At 41.1% G+C, this 24,892-nt stretch overlaps 1 protein-coding gene across 3 annotated transcripts in view; it reads left to right on the top strand.

The window, feature by feature from the left end:
* IGLON5 (IgLON family member 5) overlaps positions 1 to 24,892 on the top strand; it is a 464,875-nt gene that overhangs the window by 410,514 nt on the left and 29,469 nt on the right. For all 3 annotated transcript variants that reach the window (XM_056542891.1, XM_056542889.1, XM_056542892.1), the window contains exons 5-7: positions 8,127 to 8,258; positions 10,735 to 10,855; positions 13,417 to 13,568. In XM_056542891.1, the coding sequence (XP_056398866.1) occupies positions 8,127 to 8,258; positions 10,735 to 10,855; positions 13,417 to 13,568 (405 nt within the window). The remainder of the gene's footprint in view (positions 1 to 8,126; positions 8,259 to 10,734; positions 10,856 to 13,416; positions 13,569 to 24,892) is intronic.

Genomic DNA, 24,892 nt, shown 5'->3' with positions numbered 1-24,892 from the left:
TTACTATAGACTATTCTGCACTAATCTAGAATGGATCTATAATATACGTATAATCGTGCACTACATAGTTACTATAGACTATTCTGTACTAATATAGAATGGATCTATAATATATGTGTAATCGTGCACTACATAGTTACTATAGACTATTCTGTACTAATCTAGAATGGATCTATAATATATGTGTAATCGTGTGCTACATAGTTACTATAGATTATTCTGTACTAATCTAGAATAGTCTATAATATACGTATAATCGTGTGCTACATAGTTACTATAGACTAATCTGTACTAATCTAGAATAGTCTATAATATACGTATAATAATGCGCTACATAGTTACTATAGACTATTCTGTTCTAATCTAGAATGGATCTATAATATATATGTAATCGTGCACTACATAGTTACTATAGACTATTCTGTACTAATCTAGAATGGATCTATAATATACGTATAATCGTTTGCTACATAGTCTATTCTGTACTAATCTAGAATGGATCTATAATATACGTATAATAATGCGCTACATAGTTACTATAGACTATTCTGTACTAATCTAGAATGGATCTATAATATACGTATAATCGTGCACTACATAGTTACTATAGACTATTCTGTACTAATCTAGAATGGATCTATAATATATGTGTAATCGTGCACTACATAGTTACTATAGACTATTCTGTACTAATCTAGAATGGATCTATAATATATGTATAATCGTGCGCTACATAGTTACTATAGATTATTCTGTACTAATCTAGAATAGTCTATAATATACGTATAATAATGCGCTACATAGTAACTATAGACTATTCTGTTCTAATCTAGAATGGATCTATAATATAGGTATAATCGTGTGCTACATAGTTACTATAGACTATTCTGTACTAATCTAGAATGGATCTATAATATACGTATAATCGTTTGCTACATAGTCTATTCTGTACTAATCTAGAATGGATCTATAATATACGTATAATAATGCGCTACATAGTTACTATAGACTATTCTGTACTAATCTAGAATGGATCTATAATATACGTATAATCGTTTGCTACATAGTCTATTCTGTACTAATCTAGAATGGATCTATAATATACGTATAAACGTGTGCTACATAGTTACGATAGACTATTCTGTACTAATCTAGAATGGATCTATAATATACGTATAATCGTGCACTACATAGTTACTATAGACTATTCTGTTGTAATCTAGAATGGATCTATAATATACGTATAATCGTTTGCTACATAGTTACTATAGACTATTCTGTACTAATCTAGAATGGATCTATAATATACGTATAATCGTGCGCTACATAGTTACTATAGACTATTTTGTTTTGATGCTGCAAAACTACAACTCCCAGCATGCCGGGAGTTGTAGTTTTGCAACATCGGGAGGTCCGCAGGTTGAAGACCACTGCTACAGACCATTCTGCACTAATCTAGAATGGATCTGTAATATACGTATAATCGTGTCCTAATAGTTATTATTGACTATTCTGTACTAATCTAGAATGGATCTATAATATATGTATAATCATGTGCTACATAGTTACTATAGACTATTCTGTTCTAATCTAGAATGGATCTATAATATACGTATAATCATGTGCTACATAGTTACTATAGACTATTCTGTACTAATCTAGAATGGATCTATAATATACGTATAATCATGTGCTACATAGTTACTATAGACTATTCTGTTCTAATCTAGAATGGATCTATAATATATGTATAATCATGTGCTACATAGTTACTATAGACTATTCTGTTCTAATCTAGAATGGATCTATAATATACGTATAATCATGTGCTACATAGTTACTATAGACTATTCTGTACTAATCTAGAATGGATCTATAATATATGTTTAATCATGTGCTACATAGTTACTATAGACCATTCTGTACTAATCTAGAATGGATCTATAATATACGTATAATGAAGTATGTTCTATGTTAATATAGCACCATCTTAGTGCATGATACTGTGTTCTAGAGTATGCCCCAGATCAACACAGTATTAAATACATGCATATGGCATTGTGTTCTAGATTTAAGCAAAGTGTTTTCTATAGAGAGTTGGTCTAGATAAGTGAAGAATGCTCCATTTTAACGCAGTACCATGTTGGTACATAACTGTGCACAATACCATGCTCTAAAATCATAAGGCATGTTCTAGATAATCAATGTACTATGTAAGTACATCATTAGTGTGCAGTGTTTTGTGTATAGAACTGTGTTCTAGATCAGTACAGAATGTTCTATGAGGACCATGCAGTGGACAATTATGCAGAGTCTGAAGCATATCATCAATCCATTCTAGATTAGTGCAGAAAGCTCCATGTTAACTCTTGTGGTATGGTATGTTCTAGATCAGCAATTTACTAAATAAGTACACAATTAGTGTGTAGCATTTTGTGCATGAAACTGTGTTCCAGATCAGTATATAATTTTCTATAGTAACCATTTAGTGCATAATCATCCAGAATCTAGCTTTTATCATAGATCCATTCTAGATTTGTGCAGAATGTTCCATGCGAACAAAGTGACGAATGAGGCTTTGTGTTCTAAATTAGAGACAAGTATGTTGTGTACAGAGTGTTGTTCTAGATTAGCGTAGAATGCTCTATGTTAACTCACAACCATGTCAGTACATAATTGTGCGCTATACTGTGCTCTAGAGTAACACAGTATGTTCTAGATCAGCAATATACTGTGTAAGGACATCATTTGTGTGCAGTGTTTAAGGTATATCATTGTGTTCTAGATCAGTATATAATGTTCTGTGGTTAACATGTAGTGCACTATTATGCTGAGTATATTGTATATCGTAGACCCTTCGTAGGTCTTATGTACAGAGCTTTGTTCTAGATCAGTAGAGAATGTATATATTCTAGTCTAGCGTATTTCACATACCCATTCTAGATTACTGCAGAATGTTTCCTGGTAGCATATCGGTACATTATTGTGCACAATACTGTGTTCTAGAGTAATATGATATGTTTTAGTTAAAGGGGTACTCCGGTGGAAAACTTTTTTTTTATTTTTTTTATAAACTGGTGCCAGAAAGTTAAACAGATTTATAAATGACTTCTTTTAAAAAATCTTTATCCTTCCAGTACGTATTAGCAGCTGCATACTGGAAATTGTCTTCTTTTTGAATTTCTTTTTTGTGTTGTCCACAGTGCTCTCTGCTGACACCTCTGTCCGTGTCAGGAACTGTCCAGAGCAGCATTAGTTTGCTATGGGGATTTTCTCCTGCTCTGGACAGTTCCTGATATGGGCATCAGGTGTCAGCAGAGAGCACTGTGGACAAGGCAAAAAAAGAAATTCAAAAAGAAAAGAATTTCCTCTGTAGCATACAGCTGCTAATAAGTACTGGAAGGGTGAAGATTTTTTTAATAGAAGTAATTTACAAATCTGTTTAACTTTCTGGCACCAGTTCATTTAAAAAATAAAAATATTTTTTTTCCCCACCGGAGTACCCCTTTAATCAGTCTATTATGTAAGTAGATAGTAAGTGTACAGTGTTTTGTCTATAGAGCTGTGTTATAGATCAGTACAATTATGCAGAGTATATCATAGATCTATTCTAGATTAGTGCAGAAGGCCAGCATTCCTCAATTGTGGTTCTCCAGCTGTTGCAAAACTACAACTCCCAGCATGTCCAGACAGCCGAAGGCTGTCTGGGCATGCTGAGAGTTGTAGTTTTGCAGCAGCTGGAGAGCCAGAAGTTGTGGAGCCTAGTGTTAGCCTCCATTCCTTCTATGTCTCCTCATATACATGATCTTCTTTTCTCTCCGTCTTAAAGGGGTACTCCGGTGAAAAACTTTTTTTTTGTTTGTTTTTTTTAAATCAACTGGTGCCAGAAAGTTAAACAGATTTGTAAATTACTTCTATTAAAAAATCTTAATCCTTCCTGTACTTATTAGCCGCTGAATACTACAGCGGAAATTCTTTTCTTTTTGAAACACAGAGCTCTCTGCTGACATAATGACCACAGTGCTCTCTGCTGACATCTCTGCCCATTTTAGGAACTGTCAGAGTAAAAGGAAATCCCCATAGCAAACATATGCTGTTCTGGGCAGTTCCTAAAATGGACAGAGATGTCAGCAGAGAGCACTGTGCTCGTGATGTCAGCAGAGAGCTCTGTGTTTCAAAAAGAAAAGAATTTCCGCTGTAGTATTCAGCAGCTAATAAGTACTGGAAGGATTAAGATTTTTTAATAGAAGCAATTTTACAAATCTGTATAATTTTCTGGCACCAGTTGATTTAAAAAAAAAAAATAATAAAGTTTTTCACCGTAGTACCCCTTTAAACATCATTTAACCATAAACAAAGAGGTCAAAGAAGCCTACAAGTTGTCCAAGGTTTCCACGGCAACCGATTTCGCCATCGTAGAAGTAGGAATGTTTTCGAAATATGTGAAAATATTTTCACAATTGTTCCTTAACGTGTGAAAAAAAAAAAAAAAAAAAATATATATATATATATATATATATATACACACACTTGTTTTGTTGTGTTAACCCTTCCTCCTTAACCTCAGTGACTACCATGCATATGTTGAACCCTGGTTGCCGGGGTCACTGAGGCTTAGCAACAGCTTCCGTGGAACCTATGAGGTAGGCAGCATGAGTTAAAATAACCTTAAATGTTGTAAAAAAAGGTAAAGAATCAGTGCAGGTTGTGTTAAAAGAATCAAGGATAGAATAAAGGAGTGATTTAGGGGAAGATCCACCTTAAATTTTAAAGGGGAACTCCAGTGGAAAACTTTTTTTTTTTTTATTTATTTTTTTTTTTAAATCAACTGGTGCCAGAAAGTTAAACAGATTTCTATATTACTTCTATTAAAAAATCTTAATCCTTTCAGTACTTATTAGCTGCTGAATACTACAGAGGAAATTATTTTCTTTTTGGAACACAGAGCTCTCTGCTGACATCACGAGCACAGTGCTCTCTGCTGACATCTCTGTCCATTTTAAGAACTGTCCAGAGCAGCATATGTCAGCAGATGTCCAGAGCAGAAACTGTAGGATAGGTTTGCTATGGGGATTTTCTCCTACTCTGGACAGTTCCTAAAATGGACAGAGATGTCAGCAGAGAGCACTATGCTCGTGATGTCAGCAGAGAGCTCTGTGTTCTAAAAAGAAAAGAATTTCCTCTGTAGTATTCAGCAGCTAATAAGTATTGGAAGGATTAAGATTTTTTGATAGAAGTAATTTACAAATCTGTTTAATTTTCTGGGACCAGTTGATTTAAAAAAAAATAATAATAATAATGTTTTCCACCGGAGTCCAATAATTTTTAGTCATTTTGGCCAAACGTATAGAGAATTGCTTGAATATTGACTCCGGACTACATCCAGTGTTGACATGTGGTGATCCTGACTTTTTACTGACCCCTTGGACCTAAAGAATAGTTAGTACTATACAGAGACTGTTATCACCCATGAGAAGTGTTGAGCGTGAATATTCGAATAGCGAGTTTTTACCGCAAATATCGTCACTTTGCTATTTCACCAATATTTAGAATATCGCAAAATATATTTGTTATGACGAATATTCGATTTTTTTTCACCGTATACCTCACAATGATGTGTAATGTCTCCCTGCTTCCAGCTTGTGGTCCAAAGAAGGCGAATATACGAAAATCCGCGAATATCGCCACTTCCAGAGGACACTGACCCCTCCCTTCTTTTAGTTTGTGGGCCAGTAAGAAGGATGCAAATACAGTTGTCAGAGGTTAGCAACATCTCTAGCAACCAATAGGAAAGTAGTTAGTTGAAAGATATAATCGCGCCTGCGCATTTTGCAAATTTCATTACGAATTTTGCATGGAAAAACAAAGTGAACGAATATGCGAAATTCACGAATATAGGATGAATATACCTCCATATATTTGCGAAATATTGCGGATTCGAATATAGCCTATGCCGCTCATCACTACCCATGAGTTCCTGACTCCTGTGGGGCCCCAACTGACCTCCATACAGTACACAAGGGCCAGTTTAGAAGAAAGACCAAAGAGAACCCATAACCTTTATTTACATGTTGGCCCTGGTAAGGATTGGTCTTCAGAGAAGACACTAAGGGTGCACATACTGTAGAGGTGGCTAGTAGAGCTGCTATAGGGCCTCTGGAGAAAAAGACCTTAAAGGGGTATTTAAAAATCATAATCCTATCAGTACTTATCAGCTGCTGTATACTACAGAGGAAGTTCTTTTCATTTTGAATTTCCTTTCTGTCTGACCACAGTGCTCTCTGCTGACACCTCTGTCTATGTCTGGAACTGTCCAGAGCAGCATAGGTTTGCTATGGGGATGTGCTCCTACTGTGGACAGTTCATAAAATTGACAGAGGTGTCAGCAGAGAGCACTGTGGTCAGACAGAAACATATTTTAAAAAAAGATTTTAAAAAAAGGACTTCCTCTGGAGCATACAACATCTGATACGTACTGGAAGGATTAAGATTTGTAAACAGAATGTGGCATCGGTTGATCAAATTTATTTTTTTTCCAGTGGAGTACCCCTTTAATTCCTGTTGGCCATATCCTGGTACTTATCGGATGGTAAAAACCTAACCAGTACTTCTCTATGGGCCTAAAATGTTAGTAAAAACAGGTAAAGAGTCACCCAGAGGGTCATCTAAGGGAAGAGGAAGAAGGCAGAGAAGACACATGCCCTTTGTGTTATCCACGGTCATTTGTGGTGGTGTCAACCAAGAAAAGGGGTTGGTTCCAATCCAATTTTTGGGTAAAAATTTGTAAGTAAATAGCCTTGGAGATCATGGAAAGACAGTTAAGAAGCCAAATACCCTTCATTACCTTAGTGGTGGGTTTTGGTGGTATCAACCAGGACCAGAAGGTGGCGCCATTACAATTTGTGCTTAAAATGGATAAATAGTCATGGGATCAACCAATGGAAGAAAAAGAGGGTAAAAAAAAGCCATGCATCTATTCTTTAAATTCTGATGGCGAGTTGTGGTGTCAACCAAGACCAAAGGGTGGTTCCATTAAAATTTGTCGATAACATTAGGTTAATAGCCAGAGAGTTACTCAAGAGTAGAGAAAGAGGGTAAAGATGCCACATGTCCATGGTTCCATTAGAGTTTTAGGGAAAAAAATGGTTAATAGTTACCAAAGGGAAGAGAAAGAGAGTAAAGAAGCCTTGTACACCTTTATGTTCTCAGTGGTGGGTTTTGGTGGTGTCAACCAGGACCAGAAGCTTGGTACATTACAATGTTTGGGTACAAATGGGTAAATAGCCATATAATTACCTAAGAGAAGGGAAAAGAGGTAATGAAGCTACATTTTACCCTTTATGTTCATAGTGGTGAACTGTGGTGTCAACTTGGACCAACCGGAAGGGTAGTCCATTACAATTTGTGGGTAAAAATGGGTTAAAAGCCAAAAAGTTACCCAAGGGAAGATAAAGAGAGTAAAGAAGCTATGCACCCTTCATGTTCTCAGTGGTGGGTTTTGGGGGTGTCAGCCAGGACCTAAAGATGGTTAAATTAAAATTTTTGGGTAGAAATGGGTAAATAGCCAAAGAGTTACCTAAGGGAAAGAGGTTACAGAAGCCACATGTCCACCTTTTCTGTTCTCTGTGGAAAGTTGTAGTGTCAACCTGGACCAGTAGATGGTCCTGTTACAATTTGTGGGTAAAAATGGGTAAAAAACCAAAGAGTTGCCCAAGGGAAGAGAAAGAGGGCAAAGAAGCCACATGTCCACCTCTATGGTGTCAACCAGGACCAGAAGGTTGTTCCATTACACGTTTTGGACCCAAGTCTGGCTACAAGGCAACCGTGTTGACCACAGGGGTACCATGGTGTTTTAGGTATAGAATACTGAAGAAAAGTCCATCTCTTGATCATTATTAAAGCAATTCCCTATACATGTTACCCCCAAAGTGTCTCAGCACCTACATCCCGGCGTGTGGTTACCTAGACTTATAGGGAGCATATATTCTACCTTCAGCTGTGAGTAGAGGTGATAACTTTCATGTTGTGTTTCTGTGTTGTAAGTGTGTGTTTGTCTTTCATTCCTACCCCACAACCCTCATTCCTGCCCTTCCCCCAAACCTCTCCGTCCCACCTTCACCCCACAGAAGGGTTTTCCAGCGAAGGCGAACTCCTGGAGATCACCGAAATCAACCGGCAGCAAGCGGGAGAGTACGAGTGCATCACGTCCAATGGAGTGTCCATGCCCGACAGCAAGAAAGTCATTATCACAGTCAACTGTGAGTGCTGCATAAAGGGTGGTAACAATTGTCTACTTAGGAGGAGGCCACCCCCAATTATCTATGCCCCCACCCCCCCAATAATCATGGCCCTTAGTAGAGTTTACAAAAATTGTCTTCCCTATTTATGTTGTAAAACACTGGTGCATTGTTTTTTTTGGGTGGAAACCGGGTGGCGCCATCTTAGAGCTTCTCCAATTTTTTCAAACACCCCCTTGGTCCTTGAGAGAACCACGTAACCACTTAAAGGGGTACTCCACCCCTAGACATCTTATCCCCTATCCAAAGGATAGGGGGATAAGATGTCTGATCGCGATGTCTGATTCTACCATGCGGCACCCACCTGTAACGGCTTCCGGAACCGCTGGAGGCCCACAGGCTAATACCATTCCGCCCCCGTGTGACGTCACACCCACCCCCTCAATGCAAGTCTATGGGAGGGGGCGTGAAAGCTGCCACGCCCCCTCCCATAGACTTGCATTGAGGGGGCGGGGTGTGACGTTGCACGGGGGCGGAGTCGTGACGTCACAATCTTTCGTCCCCGTGGTTGGGATGGTATTAGCCTGAGGGCCTTCAGCGGTTTCGGAAGCCGTTACAGGTGGGTGCCGCATGGTAAAATGCGGGGTTCCCCAGCGGCGGGACTCCCGCGATCAGACATCTTATCCCCTATCCTTTCGATAGGGGATAAGATGTCTAGGGGTGGCGTACCCCTTTAAAGAACTCTTTTATTTAGTGCCCAAATAATACCCTTTTAAAAAAGCTCAAATAAGACTGCCTCAAAGAGCTTAAATAATACTGCCATACAGTATGGCTCCGCCCACTGGGACAAACAAAATGGTGGCAGTGCCCGGATCAACCATGCAATGCACTGTGCAAAAAGAAAAAGAAAAACTGCTGTATTGCGCTTGGTTGCTATGGCAGATATCACCATTTTTGTCTGTGCACCCATTTTGATAAATATTTACCCCCTGGGTCATATAATAGGTCGTACAGCAGCGAAATATTTCCGCTAAAAGCGCATTTTTGCTTTTAAGGCCAAATACCCGTCGCAGTGCCAGCGGGGACTATAACAGATGTATTATTTATAGAAAGAGGGTCCATATTATGAGCCTGAAATCATAAAACGGAACGTAATGCTAAGGAAATGGCAGACATAAAAAACATAAAACGCCGTTTTACAATAACCGGGTGAAGCAGCCGCAAGCCCACAGCCATATATGTCAGGAGGAAAGAGCAAAGACGCGGCGTACGGCAGCCATAGATAGCGGGCGGAATGGTCTTATGCGTAGATCTGTCTCTATCACGCGACAGAAAGCAGCAGTCGCCTGCAATCCCGGCGCTGAAAAACTTCAGAGCGCTCTGCGGCGTTCCGCTCCCGTGGGAAACCTATTAAGGGCATTAAGGAAAATAAAAGTCGTAGTTACAATGTAAATATAATATTTTAACTTCAGAGGCGGAAAAAAAAAAAAAGGATTCGCGTTGCAGGATCTAGCGAAAATGTTCAACCTGAAATCAATAATTCAACCAAACGTTAGAAAAAGAAAAATCGCTGCACTTGTAGCCGCCACGATAAAATGTTCATCTATATGTGAACATAATAGTTACAGAGCGCTTCCCCTTTAAAATTAAAATAAATAAAATTCTCAGCAGTTTTCCAACCACAGTGCCTCCAGCTGTTGTAAAACTACACTGCTCAAAAAAACACTTAAAGGGGTACTCCACTGGAAAACATTTTATTTTTATTTTAATTTTTTTGGGAAAATTAAGCATATTTGTAAATTACTTCTATTGAAAAATCTTAACCTTTCCAGTACTTATCAGCTGCTGAATACTACAGAGGAAATTATTTTCTTTTTGAATGTCCTTTCTGTCTGACCACAGTGCTCTCTGCTGACACCTCTGTCCATTTTAGGAACTGTCCAGAATAGGAACAAATCCCCATAGCAAACCTATCCTACAGTTCCTAAAATGGACAGAGGTGTCAGCAGAGAGCACTGTGGTCAGACAGAAAAGAGATTCAAAAATAAAAGAACTTGCTGTGGGGCATACAGCAGATGATAAGTACTGGAAGGATTAAGATTTTTAAATAGAAGTAATTTACGATTCTATTTAACTTTCTGGCACCAGTTGATTTAAAAAAAAAAATTGTTTTCCACCGGAGTACCCCTTTAAGAGATATAGCTAAAATCATCTTTTAAAAAAAAAAAAAAAAACTCCTAAAAGAAAACATAATTGTATATATTTTTATTTTATTTTTACAGAGTAGCCTATGAAATCAGTCTCATGCCTATTTCTTACATATAGAGTTTACTATTAAATATAGCTTCACCCTAAAAAAAAAAAATGTCCTTATTCCATAGGGGAAAATAAATACAAAGCAAAAATACAAATTACAAATTTTTTTTTTTTTTTTTAAGTGTACAAAATTATTATTTTTATTCACCACAAAGTTTATGTAACATTTTTTTTCCCTCAGACCCTCCATTCATCACTGATGTGAAGAACGCTCAGTCGGCCACCGGGAAGCCGGCCGTGCTTCGCTGTCAAGCCTTAGCCGAGCCCCCAGCAGAGTTTGAATGGTATAAGGATGACAAACGGTGAGTACAAGAGATGACAGACATTTTTTTTTTTTTTAAAACCCTATTACAAACCAATACTGTCGAATGAATGTTTCAAAAACACTAGTAGACCTGCCCTTTAAAGGGGCATTTCGGCTTCATACATCTTATCCCCCTATCCAAAGGTTAGGGGATAAGATGTATGATCGCAGGGGTTTCACCGTTGGGGACCCCTGCGATCTCGGTGCAGCCCCCGGCATTTTGTGCCGGGTGCTGACTCCGAAAAAAGGATGTGACGTCACAGCCTTGCCCCCTAGTGACGCCACACCTCCTCCATTCATGTCTATGGGAGGGGGCGTGACGGTCGTCACGCCCCCTCCCATAGACATGAATGGAGGGGGCGTGGCGTGACATCACTAGGGGGCACGGCCACGAAGTCACATCCCGTCTCGAAGGCAGCACCCGGCACAGAATGCCGGGGGCTGCACCGAGATCGCAGGGGTCCCCAACGGTGAAACCCCTGCGATCATACATCTTATGCCTTATCCTTTGGATAGGGGATAAGATGTATAAAGCCAGAATACCCCTTTAAGAACAATTATGCGTCCTTGGCTTGTCCCAGAGCTGAAATCAAAATTGACTTGTTGCTGGAGGTGCCCAATAAGTGTGGTAGGTCTTTGCAAGTTCAGGAAACTGAGTTAATGCGCTCATTGCCCATAGGTACTTCCATGGCTTTATCTATGGTATGTGGGCCCTTACACGTGTCCAATAGGAACCTCAAAATATAACTGGCGAAGCTCTTCCACATATAGGCCCCTATATATGAAGATATGTATTTTACTCTCCCAAGCATAGGCTTACAACTTAGCTCCAAGAGTCCAGCAGTCTCTTTATTGATCAGACCCCAGACCAGGCTCCTAAATTTTCAGAACCCAGAATAAACCCCTAGATAAATAAACCCTAAACCAGACCCCTAATTTATCAGAACCCAGAATAGACCCTCTAGGCAAACCCCTGAATTGCTACACTCATAGGAGGAGATTTATCAAAACCTGTCTAAAGCAAAAGTTGCTGAGGGGCCCATAGCAACCAATCAGATCGCTTCTTTCATTTCTGAAAAGGCCTCTGAAAAATGAAAGAAGCGATCTGATTGGTTGCTATGGGCAAATCAGCAGCTCTTCCTTTGGACAAGTTTTGATAAATGTACCCCATAGAGAATAGACACATGTATTGCCAGACCCTAGACCAGACCCCTATATTATTAAACCCTAGACCAGACCCCTGCATTATTAGACCATAGACCAGGATTTTTCATACCCCAGACCAGACTCCTAAATTATCAGACTCCAGACTGCTAAATGATGAGATTCCAGACCAGACTCCTGAATTATCAGACCCTATACCAGACTCCTAAATTAGCGAACCCAGTACAGACCCCCTAGATAATCAGTCCCCTAGGTTGTCATATGCGGGACCTCTAAATTGCTATACCACAGACCAGACTCCTAAGCTACTAGACTCCCCTATAGATTACTAAATAATCAGACCCCAAAACACTTACCTTAGTAAGACCCCTGGACGTTGGACCAGAATAAACCCCTAAATTATCAGTCCCTAGACCAGACCCCTAAATTATCAGCTTTAGTTATCAAAACAGAGAATAGACCCATAGATTGCCAGACACTAGACCAGACCTCTTAATTATTAGACCCCAGATCAGACCATTAAATTATCAGACCTCTAAATTATCAGACTCCAGACCAGACTCCTAAATCATCAGACTTCACACAAGACTCCCAAATTATCTGACCCCAGACCAGACTCCTAAATTTTAGACCCCAGACCAGACTACAAAATTATCAGACCCCAAACCAGACCCCTAAATTATCAGACTCCAGTCCAGACACCTAAATTACCAGACTCCTACATATCAGACCCCACACCAGACTCCAAAATTTTAGATACCAGATCAGACCCCTTAATTATCAGACTCTAGGACAGACCCCCTTAGATAATCAGTTTCCTAGGCTGTCAGACGCCAGACCTCTAAATTTCTACACCGCAGACCAGACTCCTAAATGATCATTCTCCAGTACAGACACCTAAATTTTCAGACCCCCAGATAAGATTCCTAATTTAACCAACCCTATGATGAACCCCTACACTATCAGACACCACAATCCTCAATTATCAGACCGCAGGCCAGAAACTTCCAATATAAGACTCCAGATAAGACCTCTTTATTGTCAATCCCCTGCCCAGACCCCTAAATTATTATACTGATGTTACTCCATGAATGATCAAGAGGTGCATCCGGTACCACTAAAAGTCAATGTCTGACCCATGTGGCTGGGGATTCAAATTTTTCCGCCTCTCGCTGCCAGCGCCCTAAGGAAGCCGCTTTGGTTGCCTTAGGCTAGCGCCGGGCCGGCACCCATTCTTACATCTCCAGCTTCTCTTTTTTATCTTCACTCTCCATCCTATAAGTTCTGCATGAAACGCTGATCTGATTATACTGAGATGGTGACGGCAGCGGCTCCAATGACATTTTCTTCTCTTTCATCTGATCATCTGACTGCCCCCGGCCTCATCCTCCACAGACTGGCTGCAGAAATAGAAGGTGTGAAGATCCAGAACGAGAGGACTTGGTCCGTGCTTCTGTTTTCAAATGTCACCTCAAGGCATTATGGGAATTACACATGCCTGGCATCCAATAAACTCGGCTCATATAATTCCAGCGTGCGACTACTCAGTAAGTAGAGTCATGCTATTTTTGCTTTTTATGATACTTTTGCATGCCAACCAGAGGAAACATTCGTAGCCAAGTCACAATTCAGAGGAAACAACCTGAGGCTCCGAGATTAGTGAAGCGCCGGGTCGGAGTCCACGTCTCCGAATGGTGTCTATGCCTCTCGGCCTGTAGTGAGAAACCGTGTTATTGTATCATTTCCAGGGTTGAGTAAAAATAGTCTTTTTTGTAGTGAATGTTGTAGGAGTGGAGGTGGGAGCATGAATTCCTCAGGATATCCCATCACCCAAACAATACATACCCAACTTTCTTCATTGGTTCTATGGTGGTCTTTAGTTTGAGGTGTCACCAAAAGTGTTCGAGTCTTCCATGGAAGTTAAAGGGGTACCCTACCCCTAGATGTCTGATAGCGGGGGTCTGGCCACTGGCATCCCCCACTTTTTCCAGGCAGACACCCTGGCGTTCTGAACATACATGGGTGTATGCCGGACCCCCTGTGATCGCACATCTTTTCCCCTATCCTTTGGATAGGCTGCAGCACCCCAGACATCTGGTGCACGGAACCAACTTCGCTCCGTGCCGGATGACTGGCGATGCGGGGGCGGATGCTCTTGATGTCACAGTCACGTCCTGCTCGTGACGTCATGGCCATGCCACCTCAATGCACGTCTATGGGAGGGGGCGTGACTGCTGTCACGCCCCCTCCCATAGACTTGCATTGAGGGGGCGTGGCCGTGACGTCATGAGCCTCCGGCGCTGCACCCAACACTCTAAACAAACGCCGGATGCAGCAGGGAGATTGTGGGAGTCCCCAGCGGCGGGACCTCCGTGCTCAGACATCTTATCCCCTATCCTTTGGATAGGGGATAAGATGTCTAGGGGCGGAGTACCCATTTAAAAATGCAGACTGGGACCCTGAGGTGACCACAATCCATGTATCATTGGTATTTGGTCAAAAGGTAAAAAGGTTTATAGGATTGACCAAAAAGTAAGGGGTCTGTAAGGAGAGCAACCCATTTGGGAGCCATTACAGTGCCTATAGATGTATGTACCTGGTTTTATTTACCCTGTAAGGCCTATTACAGTGCCCATACAGGTTGTCACCCATTCTGTATACCCTGTAAGGCCTATTACATTGCCCATAGGAGTTGTCACCTGGCTCCATAGACCCTGTAAGGCCTATTACAGTGCCCATAGGAGTTGTCACCTGGCTCCATAGACCCTGTAAGGCCTATTACAGTGTCAATAGTAGTTCTCCCTTGTTCTATAGCGGACCCTGTAACAGGGCACTAGACAGATAAGACAAATGAAGCCCCTCAAAAATACACATAATAAACAAAATAAGTATTCAGACCCTTTGCTATGACACTTGATTTTTAGCTCTGGCTCCTCCCATTCCTCTTGATCATCTCTGAGATGTTTTTCCACCTTGGTTGGAGTCACCTGTGGTAAATCCAGCTGACTGTGAATATCAGAGCATAAACCAAGCCATGAGGGGGAAAGAACTGCATGTAGAGCTCAGAGACTGGATTGTGTGGAGGCACAGATCTGGAGAAGGGAACAAAAATGTCTGCTGCACTAAAAGTCCCCAAGAGCTCAGTGGCCTCAATAATTCTTACCTGACAGAAGTTCGGAACAACCAGGACTATCCCTACAGATGCCACCCCAGCAAACTAAGTAACCGAGGAAAAAGAGACTTGGTAAGAGAAATGACAAAGAACCCAATGGTATGGTAGGTATGTGCTTTTAGCAGTCAGTTGCCCACAGTAGGTGTGACTCAGTTGGTAAGTAATCCCCAGTAGGTAGATAAGTAGGCAGGACTAGGGAATTGCCATGTACTTGTTTGAGCTTGCCTGCTTTCACCTACACCTCCAAGCACTCTAGGAACTCTAAGCACTCTAGAGCAGTGTTTCCCAACCAGTGTGCCTCCAGCTGTTGCAAAACCACAACTTCCAGCTTGCCTGGACAGCGGCTTTTGCAACATCTGGAGGCACGCTGGTTGGGAAACCCTGCTGTAGACACATACTTTACTGTCCAGCAAACCCTATGAGACTAAAGTTAGTCGTATCAGCTGTGCTGGGCCACCACCATACTATCCCCCTAGTGTCCATGGGCCCTGTAGCATCTATTGCACTAGTTAAAGGGGTATTCCAGGATTTTTTTTCATTTGACTATGCTACAGGGGCTGTAAAGTTCGTGTAGTTCATAATATAGTGTCTGTACCGGTGTGTGACAATTTTCTCACAATTCTGTGATTTTCACCCTAATATCTATTTTTTAACAGCCTACAAAATGACTGTTGTCTCAGATTTTTCCCAGGTTGCGATGCAGCCGAGACCTGACATCACTAGTCAGCTGATGACAGGGAGCCTGTCTACTCCAATGGGTGGAGCGATCACTTGGAGGGAGAGAGATCAATCTGCAACTAATGCAACAGCTGTAGGCACCCTGATTGAAAACCACAGGTCTTTTCACTGCAGCTAATTTATGTTTTAATGGGTGGGGGGGCTTGATGTGTGGGAGGGAAAAAAATGGAATTATGGGATTTGTAGTCAAAATAAGAAAAGTCAAACAGGAAATACCAGTTCACAAAAAGCTAGCCACAGTGTTATGGTAATCTCACAACATAGCCATTTAGCCCCAAGACAAGCGCAGATCCTTCCTAAGCATGTCCATTACTGTCTGCCAGGTACATACTAAAATCACCTTATGGTGGAGGACCCCTTTAAATATACAGAACATTATTACTCAATATACAGAACAGTATTACTAGTCTATAACATAGAAAATAATAGTGTGTGAAGCATCTGCTCGAATTTCTTTTTCCATTCTCAGCATTTTGCGCAGTCTCCACAGATTGCTGGGTAGTTTTCAAGACTGTTCATATTTTTGCATTCCCATGACTCCCCCCCCCCCCCCCCCCCCCAGATGCTGATCTATATCCACCAGCGAGGATTGTATTCTTCCCAGCTCCCCGCACCGCTCCCCGCCGTACGGGCCTTCCAATGCGCTGAACTTTCATTCTCATTCTGAGCGCAGATCTCAGAATTCCCATCAGATTGTAATTTTTATTTATTTCTGTGTATGAAGATTTGTTGCATCAGTTTCGGAAAAAACAATACTCACTGATAGAACCTGAGCGGAACCCGGCGCTCCATGAATGCCAATGACGCCATTTCCATTCCGTTAAAGTCGATGAGGGAAATTATTTCTGGAAAGAGGGTAAATCCGGTTCACAAGTGAGCGATGGATGGAATATCAGACTTTACAGATTACTGGACTGACTGCAGTGAATAATTCCCTATAATCCGGTGTCCATGGTTCCGTTCTGGATTAGCCCAGCTGGCTGCGCAGAATCCTACCAGCACCTAAGTGATGCCACCAGGGGCACGGGCCGCAGCATTGTAGTATTCCTGCCATAGTGTTCAATATTATTACAGGTCAGTATCAACCAGGACAGGAAATTCCACTGGGCACATCTAACAATCTCATTGTCTATTTATCTGTCTACTAGCTGAGTACCCGGCGTTGCCCGGTTTTTCCTACCTAATCCTTGTAGTGGAGGAAAAGCAACATAGGAGGTAGTACTTGTCCTCATATTCCTTCCTCATGTCCTGACCCCAAGTCCCCTCCTCATATCCCGTCCTAAAATCCCAACCTCATATCCCAACCTCATATCCCATCCCTATATCTCCTCCCCATATCCTGTTCCCATATCCCGACCTCATATCCCGACCTCATATCCTGTCCTCACATTCTGTCTTCATAACCCGACTCTATATCCTGACCTCCTATCCTGCCCTCATGTCCGGTCCTCATTTCCTGACCTGATATCCCGTCCTCACATCCTGACCTCATATCCCATCCTCATATCCCGACCTCATATCGCATCCTCATATCCTGACCTCATATCCTGACCTCATATCCTGACCTCATATCCCGTCCTCATATCCCGACCTTATATCCGTTGGCTGTCTGAGCATGCTGGGTGTTGCAGTTTTGCAACAGCTGGAGGCGCTCTGGTTGGAAAACACTGGTATAGTATATGGTGCAACATTCCAGGAGTTGGAGGATTGGTTGGATAAATACCAGCCATTGCATTTAATAGAAAAATACCGGCAGGGTGGCCAAAATACTGGCCTTGCAGGTAAAATACCGGCCAGGTGGCAACCCTACATGATGGTCCTGGGTGTCCTACCCCATTCTTCTGCTTTGCGTGGCCCCAAATATCTCTTTTGGAGCTGGGATCTTTTATGCCCTCTGGTGTCTACAATAAAAATTATGACAAGTGACGTCCCCAAACTTTCTTCCGCGGGAATATGCCGCACCCCAGGCCTCCGCAGCGCCGCTTAACCCTGCTTGTCAGAAAATTGCCAACCTCCAGGCGCCGGCTTCTCCCAGACCAGCGCTCGGTGGAATATTCTTTCCATCCAATCATCATTTATGAGCCGTCCTATTCCATTCCCTATAAAATGTGAGAAACTCTCCTTGTGTGATTACTCAGTGAGCAGAATTTGTGGCAGTAATAACATCTCCTTTGCCATTCATTAGAACTGCTAATAGCCTTCTCCGCGCAGCCTGGGCCTGTGCCCGCGGGATACCAGCCTCTGTGTTTGTGTCGTATTTATTACATTGTAACTTCCTACTGTCACGGAGAATTACAGCGCGATATGGAATGTGTGCAGAATATCCGCAGCACATGAGCTTCCGATCTATGGGGCTCAGATACCCCCCACCGGGGACAATCATCTGGGCTGATCAGACGCACATCACCCTATGATTATAGGAACCCCGCGGGGACGGCTGCATTTATACACATGTACATGATGGTTTCCTTTAATCCAACATCAATAGTGTCATCTAGGAATCAGATTATCAAATGATCTGGATTAATAAAGTCTATAATATTCACAGAAGAGAAGCTTCAGGAAGATGTCACCTCTGGTATTTTAGTCAGGAATTTCCCAAATGGTTTTCTCCTTCAACCTGCTGTTCCTCGGATAAAGAGAGATAGATAGATATGATATGAGATAGATAGATAGAAAGATATGAGATAGATAGATAGATATGACATAGATAGATAGATAGATAGATAGATAGATAGATATGACATAGATAGATAGATAGATAGATATGAGATAGATAGATAATTAGATATGAGATAGATATGAGATAGATATGAGATAGATAGAAATTAGATAGATATGAGATAGATAGATAGATAGATATGAGATAGATAGATATGAGATAGATCGAGAGATAGATAGATAGATAAAAAGCAGCATGACAAATTGCAGAGTTGAAATGGGTGCAAACCAGTGGATAGCCCTGTGGAGTAGATATCCAGAGTGAAAAATCTGCAGCCCCATAAATTGATAAGAGATATGTAGTGTTTATCCCATCTATTCCATCTTACATCAGCAACGATTTAGCTGCCCAATTGTGGCCTCATTCAAGTGAACGAACAATAAATGGTATATATATATATATATATATATATATATATATACACACACACAGCAGGAAGTGATTACATCAATTAAAATAAATTGATACAAATTACATAAATACAGTGTGTAAAAATAGGGAATGTATAGAAGAACACATCCAACGCAGTGAGATGATGCAGATAATAAATATCATAAATTACAGTATATCGCAGAAATAATCAAGTGTCTGGTGCAGGTTTATATGATTAAAACTTACATCAGAGGGCGGGGCTAAGGACACGGACCATCCTACAGAAATAAACAGGCGCCAGCCAGTGCCATTACAGTGCTCATGGGGCCGGTGCACATACAGTAGATAGATATGAGATAGATTGATTGATAGATAGATAGATATGAGCTAGATAGATAGATAGATATGAGATAGATAGATAGATAGAACTCCCAATTGAAGCAGCACCTCCAGATAACTGCTTTGAGTGGGTGCCAGCCCTTAAACCTCGGTGCTCTGGTCCCTTTTTCAATATAGATAAACGTAGGCAGCACACCAGGATTCGTGCCAAATTAAAGTGCTTTTATTCCAAGGAACAAGACAACGTTTCGGCGATCTCACACCGCCATTTTCAAGTGGTTTACAAGTGATATATGCGGGGCTTAAATACACTCCCCGTTCTGTGACATCACAATCATTAACATATCACATGACATTTTGACATGTAAATAAAGTGCAAAATTTCTCATATAATAAGTAATTATACAATCAATGCAGTGCATTATACATCATATACAGTGGTAAACATAAATTATATGTCCGATCTCTAATATTCATAAGAGATAAAACATATGTGCTAACTGTGTTAGTGTCAAAAGTGACGTAATGTGAAAATTAAAAGCATTACCGGGTCAAGCAGTCCCGTCTCCACGCTGACCTCCTAACAAGCGCGCCATATACCGCAAGCCCGAGTCTCACATGGGACGCCGGGACTTACTGCCAGTTTCCCCGGAGTTCCACCAATCACAGTGACGGCGTCCCGTAGTTATGGAAACCACCTAGACTGTCAGTCCGGTGGTGACGTATGCAACGCGGCCAAGATCCGTGGCACCCAGCGCATGCTCAGTATCAAATAGTAATTCAAAGCGCCATCTTTAATAGGGGTAAGTATTAACTACATTTAATTATAGAGTACTGGCGAAGTATGTTACTGTAGATATGTAATCCTCCATAGTATCACCCTGCAAACATATCACATTCACGGGGCTTAAACACTGAACTCTGTTATTTAGAGTCAGTCCTGGGTGCGTCTCCTAGAATCCATAGGACCCCAGAGCACGCGTATCCCTCTCAGATTACGTGAATCCTCACCTTCTGTTGGCCGGGATTATGCACCAGGCTGCTTTTTATGTACAGAGGTGTCAAACAGCTACCCTCCAAAAATTATAAGTAAATACCCCTTTATGATTGGGACGCCGTCACTATATTGATAAAGAAATGAAAAAAACATTTTTCTAAAAACAGATAAAAATAAAATTTGCGGTTCTTGGCTGTGTTCATCTTTTCTGTCTTCCAACGGCTGCTTGACCGGAATGTAACATCTTAGTTAATCTGCAATATAAAAGAAAATAGTTTTAATATCACTAATAAATCATAATACCACTGTTCACAAATCTCCACTGAGACCACAACCATAGTTACATCATTATTTTGGGGGTAACCACAAACTCCACGTTAAGACCATTTGGTTTCAGAGAGTTGAGGTCATAGATCCATCTCAACTCTTTTTTTTGTAATGTGGAGACCCTATCCCCACCTCTTTTCAGTGGCGGAATATGGTCTACCCCCATGCATTTTAGATCATGTTCCCGATGACCAGCCTCCAGAAAATGCTTGGAGAACGGTAAATCGGTTCTGTTTTTACTTATAGAGTATCTACGTTGGCCAAGCCTAACTTTAAACTCACATTTCGTTTCGCCAATGTAAATGAGTTTGCAAGGACACCATAAGATGTAGACTACATATTCGCTTTCGCAGTTCAAATAGTATTTTATTGGGTATGTTTTCCCTGTTTGGGGGTGCGTGAATGCATTCCCCTTCTGGAGATACTTACAATTCACGCACCTCCTACAAGGAAAGCACCCCTTAACACCCACAGATGCATATTTTTGTGTCTGTACCTGTTTTGACACGTCTGCTCTCACAAGTTCATCTTTCAAATTCCAGGATCTACGATAGGACATTAATGGAAATTCCTTAAACTCTGTAATATTGGGATAACTCTGGCTAATCAGGTGCCAATGTTTTTTCACTTTTTGTGCAATTTTTCCTGACGCTTCATTATATGTTGTAATGAATGGAATACGTGTCGATTGGTCTCTTCTAAACCTGTGCCTTCTCTGTCTGTTTTGTTCTTCATATAGTCGCTGTTTTTGTCTCTCAATAAGTGAAGGTAGATAACCTCTCGCTACAAACTGTGCTCTCATCTTACTAATTTCCCGATTTAACTTCTCGTCATTGACTTGCACGTAGGAATTGGCTGTAAGGTAAGGTTTCGACCATTGGTCTGGGGTGACAGGAATTGAACTTGAGTAAGGTGTTGCAATCGGTCGGCTTACTGTATAAATCGGTTGATAATCTCTGTCCAATAATGGATACCTCAGTATCCAGAAATTGTACCTTGTCATGTGAGTAGGTAAGAGTGAACTGTAAGTCCTTATCCACATTGTTTAAGTATGTTTGAAAATCCTCTAGTTCCTCCCCTGTGCCTCTCCAGATTAAAAAAAAATATCATCTATGTAGCGCCACCACCCCAGGATATTCCTGGAGTGGTGGGCCACATAGACATAACTTTCCTCAAAATCCCTCATCACTATGTTCGCATACGTGGGCGCCATGTTGCTGCCCATGGCGGTCCCACGTAGTTGAACATAGTGCTTCTCATCAAAGAAAAAATAGTTGTTCTGTAACACAAACAGCAAAAGCTCCAAAATGAATTCTCTCTGCTCTGTATCAAATTGTGCCTCTATTAGGACCCTATCGAAGGCTCTAGCACCTCTATCGTGCTGAATGGATGTATATAAACTTACTATGTCAAAACTGGAAATAATTTCATTGGAGGGTAACTCTATCTGTGAGATTTTAGCTAGAAAATCTCTAGTATCCCGTAGGTAGGATTGTGCATCTATTGCGAACTGTTGCAAGATTTTATCCCAAAAAATGGATACATTTTTGGTAATGGACCCCCTGCCGGAGACTATGGGCCTACCAGGTGGATCCTGCAAGCCCTTATGAATTTTCGGCAGCAGGTACAGTAAAGGAGTGATAGGGTGATCCACAATTAAGTATTCACTTAATTTTTTATCAATTAACCCACATTCCAACGCTTTATTCACAATTCCCTGTAATTTATCTGACATCTCCTTTTTGGGATCTTTAGACAATATTGTATATACCTGAGGGTCTCCTAGCTGTCGATAGGCCTCTTTCAAATATGTGCTCCGGTCCATGATCACAACCCCGCCGCCCTTATCCGCCGGCTTGATGACGAGGTTGTGATCATGGACCAGTTCCTGTAAAGCAAGTAATTTACTGTGTGTTAGATTAGGGTGTTTCAATTTTATCTGCTGTTTTTTAATGGAGATAAATTCTCTCCTAAGGCACTCTAGGAATGTAGTAACTGCAGGGGAATCTACAACAGGTTGAAAATTACTTGGAATGTGTACATCAAGTTTTTTAAACACAAAATCAGCATTTTCTTCATTTGTCATAGGAACAACCATATCAGATTTATGTTGGCTAAACCATATTCTCAATTTTATTCTCCGTCCAAACTGAATGAGATCTAGTTCCAATTGGAACCAGTCATTCAGTCTGCTGGGACAAAAATGAAGTCCTTTGGATAACAACATTAATTGCTCATTAGTTAAATTATGGGAATAAATATTTACCACAGTTCGCTTGTCCATTGCCTCTATTTCTTCTTTTGTGCAGTCGTCTGTCCCTGATTTCGTGTGCTCCTCTGTGGCTTTCTTACGGGTCCTGAAATGCTTGCAGCCTCCCCTTCTCCATCTACTGGAGAGGCTGCGGCCTCTAAAAAATGCTGGTTGCCAGTTGGTTGATCCTTTGTGTTGATGGTAGGCTTCCTGGTATGTTCACTCTCTCCCTCTTTATTCACCGTATATGTTCCTTTTTTCTGATATCTTTTGGTGTTTGACACAATATTCTCCCAGGTGTAGACTCCCTGAACCATTTCCTCCATTTCGTCTCCTCAATGGTTTTTCGCTGTTTACTTAGAAAGTCCCCCTGCTTCTCCAGGAATGTATTCAAATCCTCCACTTCAAGTGTATTTTTTAGGGTGTTTTCCAGATCCACTACTTTGGACTGTGTTAGCGCTAAGTCTCTCTGTAGAAATGCGATATTAAGTAATATGAGGTCCATTGAATATTTGTTTGATATGGCTTCATATCTTGATCTGTATTCAAGGTCATTAACAAAAGAGTTGTTGCGTGGTTGTATGCGCCTACCTCTTGGTATCTTACGTGTCCTGTAATACTCAGACATAGTTGTAACATGCAGTTCAAGTCCCAATGATCTTTTGGTTTCTGTTTCAAACATCCTGCGTAGGTCCAAGTTGGATGGATTGTGGGGAAATGATGTATCCTTTGTTGCGTTTCACAGTATCCGATCTGCGTCAACTGTGGTATATGAGAAAACATCTGTGGAATAGGGGTGAGTAGCCATACCGGTATGGTTGCTATTAGTGATGTCCATAGGTAAGTCCTATAATTGTAGGGAGTGCTCGCTTGTCCACCTCAATGTAGAAATTCCAATTGAAGCAGCACCTCCAGATAACTGCTTTGAGTGGGTGCCAGCCCTTAAACCTTGGTGCTCTGGTCCCTTTTTCAATAAAGATAAATGTAGGCAGCACACCAGGATTCGTGCCAAATTAAAGTGCTTTTATTCCAAGGAACAAGACAACGTTTCGGCGATCTCACACCGCCATTTTCAAGTGGTTTACAAGCGATATATTCGGGGCTTAAATACACTCCCCGTTCTGTGACATCACAATCATTAACATATCACATGACATTTTGACATGTAAATAAAGTGCAAAATTTCTCATATAATAAGTAATTATAAAATCAATGCAGTGCATTATACATCATATACAGTGGTAAACATAAATTATATGTCCGATCTCTAATATTCATAAGAGATAAAACATATGTGCTAACTGTGTTAGTGTCAAAAGTGACGTAATGTGAAAATTGAAAGCGTTACCGGGTCAAGCAGTCCCGTCTCCACACTGACCTCCTAACAAGCGCGCCATATACCGCAAGCCCGAGTCTCACATGGGACGCCGGGACTTACTTCCGGTTTCCCCGGAGTTCCACCAATCACAGTGACGGCGTCCCGTAGTTATGGAAACCACCTAGACTGTCAGTCCGGTGGTGACGTATGCAACGCGGCCAAGATCCGTGGCACCCAGCGCATGCTCAGTATCAAATAGTAATTCAAAGCGCCATCTTTAATAGGGGTAAGTATTAACTACATTTAATTATAGAGTACTGGCAAAGTACGTTACTGTAGATATGTAATCTTCCATAGTACTGCACTGCATTGATTGTATAATTACTTATTATATGAGAAATTTTGCACTTTATTTACATGTTATTTACATGTTGATGTCACAGAACGGGGAGTGTATTTAAGCCCCGCATATATCACTTGTAAACCACTTGAAAATGGCGGTGTGAAACGTTGTCTTGTTCCTTGGAATAAAAGCACTTTAATTTGGCACGAATCCTGGTGTGCTGCCTACATTTATCTTTATTGAAAAACGGACCAGAGCACCGAGGTTTAAGGGCTGGCACCCACTCAAAGCA

Source organism: Hyla sarda, chromosome 10 (assembly GCF_029499605.1).
Source record: "Hyla sarda isolate aHylSar1 chromosome 10, aHylSar1.hap1, whole genome shotgun sequence".
NCBI classification, from domain to species: Eukaryota; Metazoa; Chordata; class Amphibia; order Anura; family Hylidae; genus Hyla; species Hyla sarda.
This window is presented reverse-complemented; position numbering and strand designations above follow the sequence as displayed.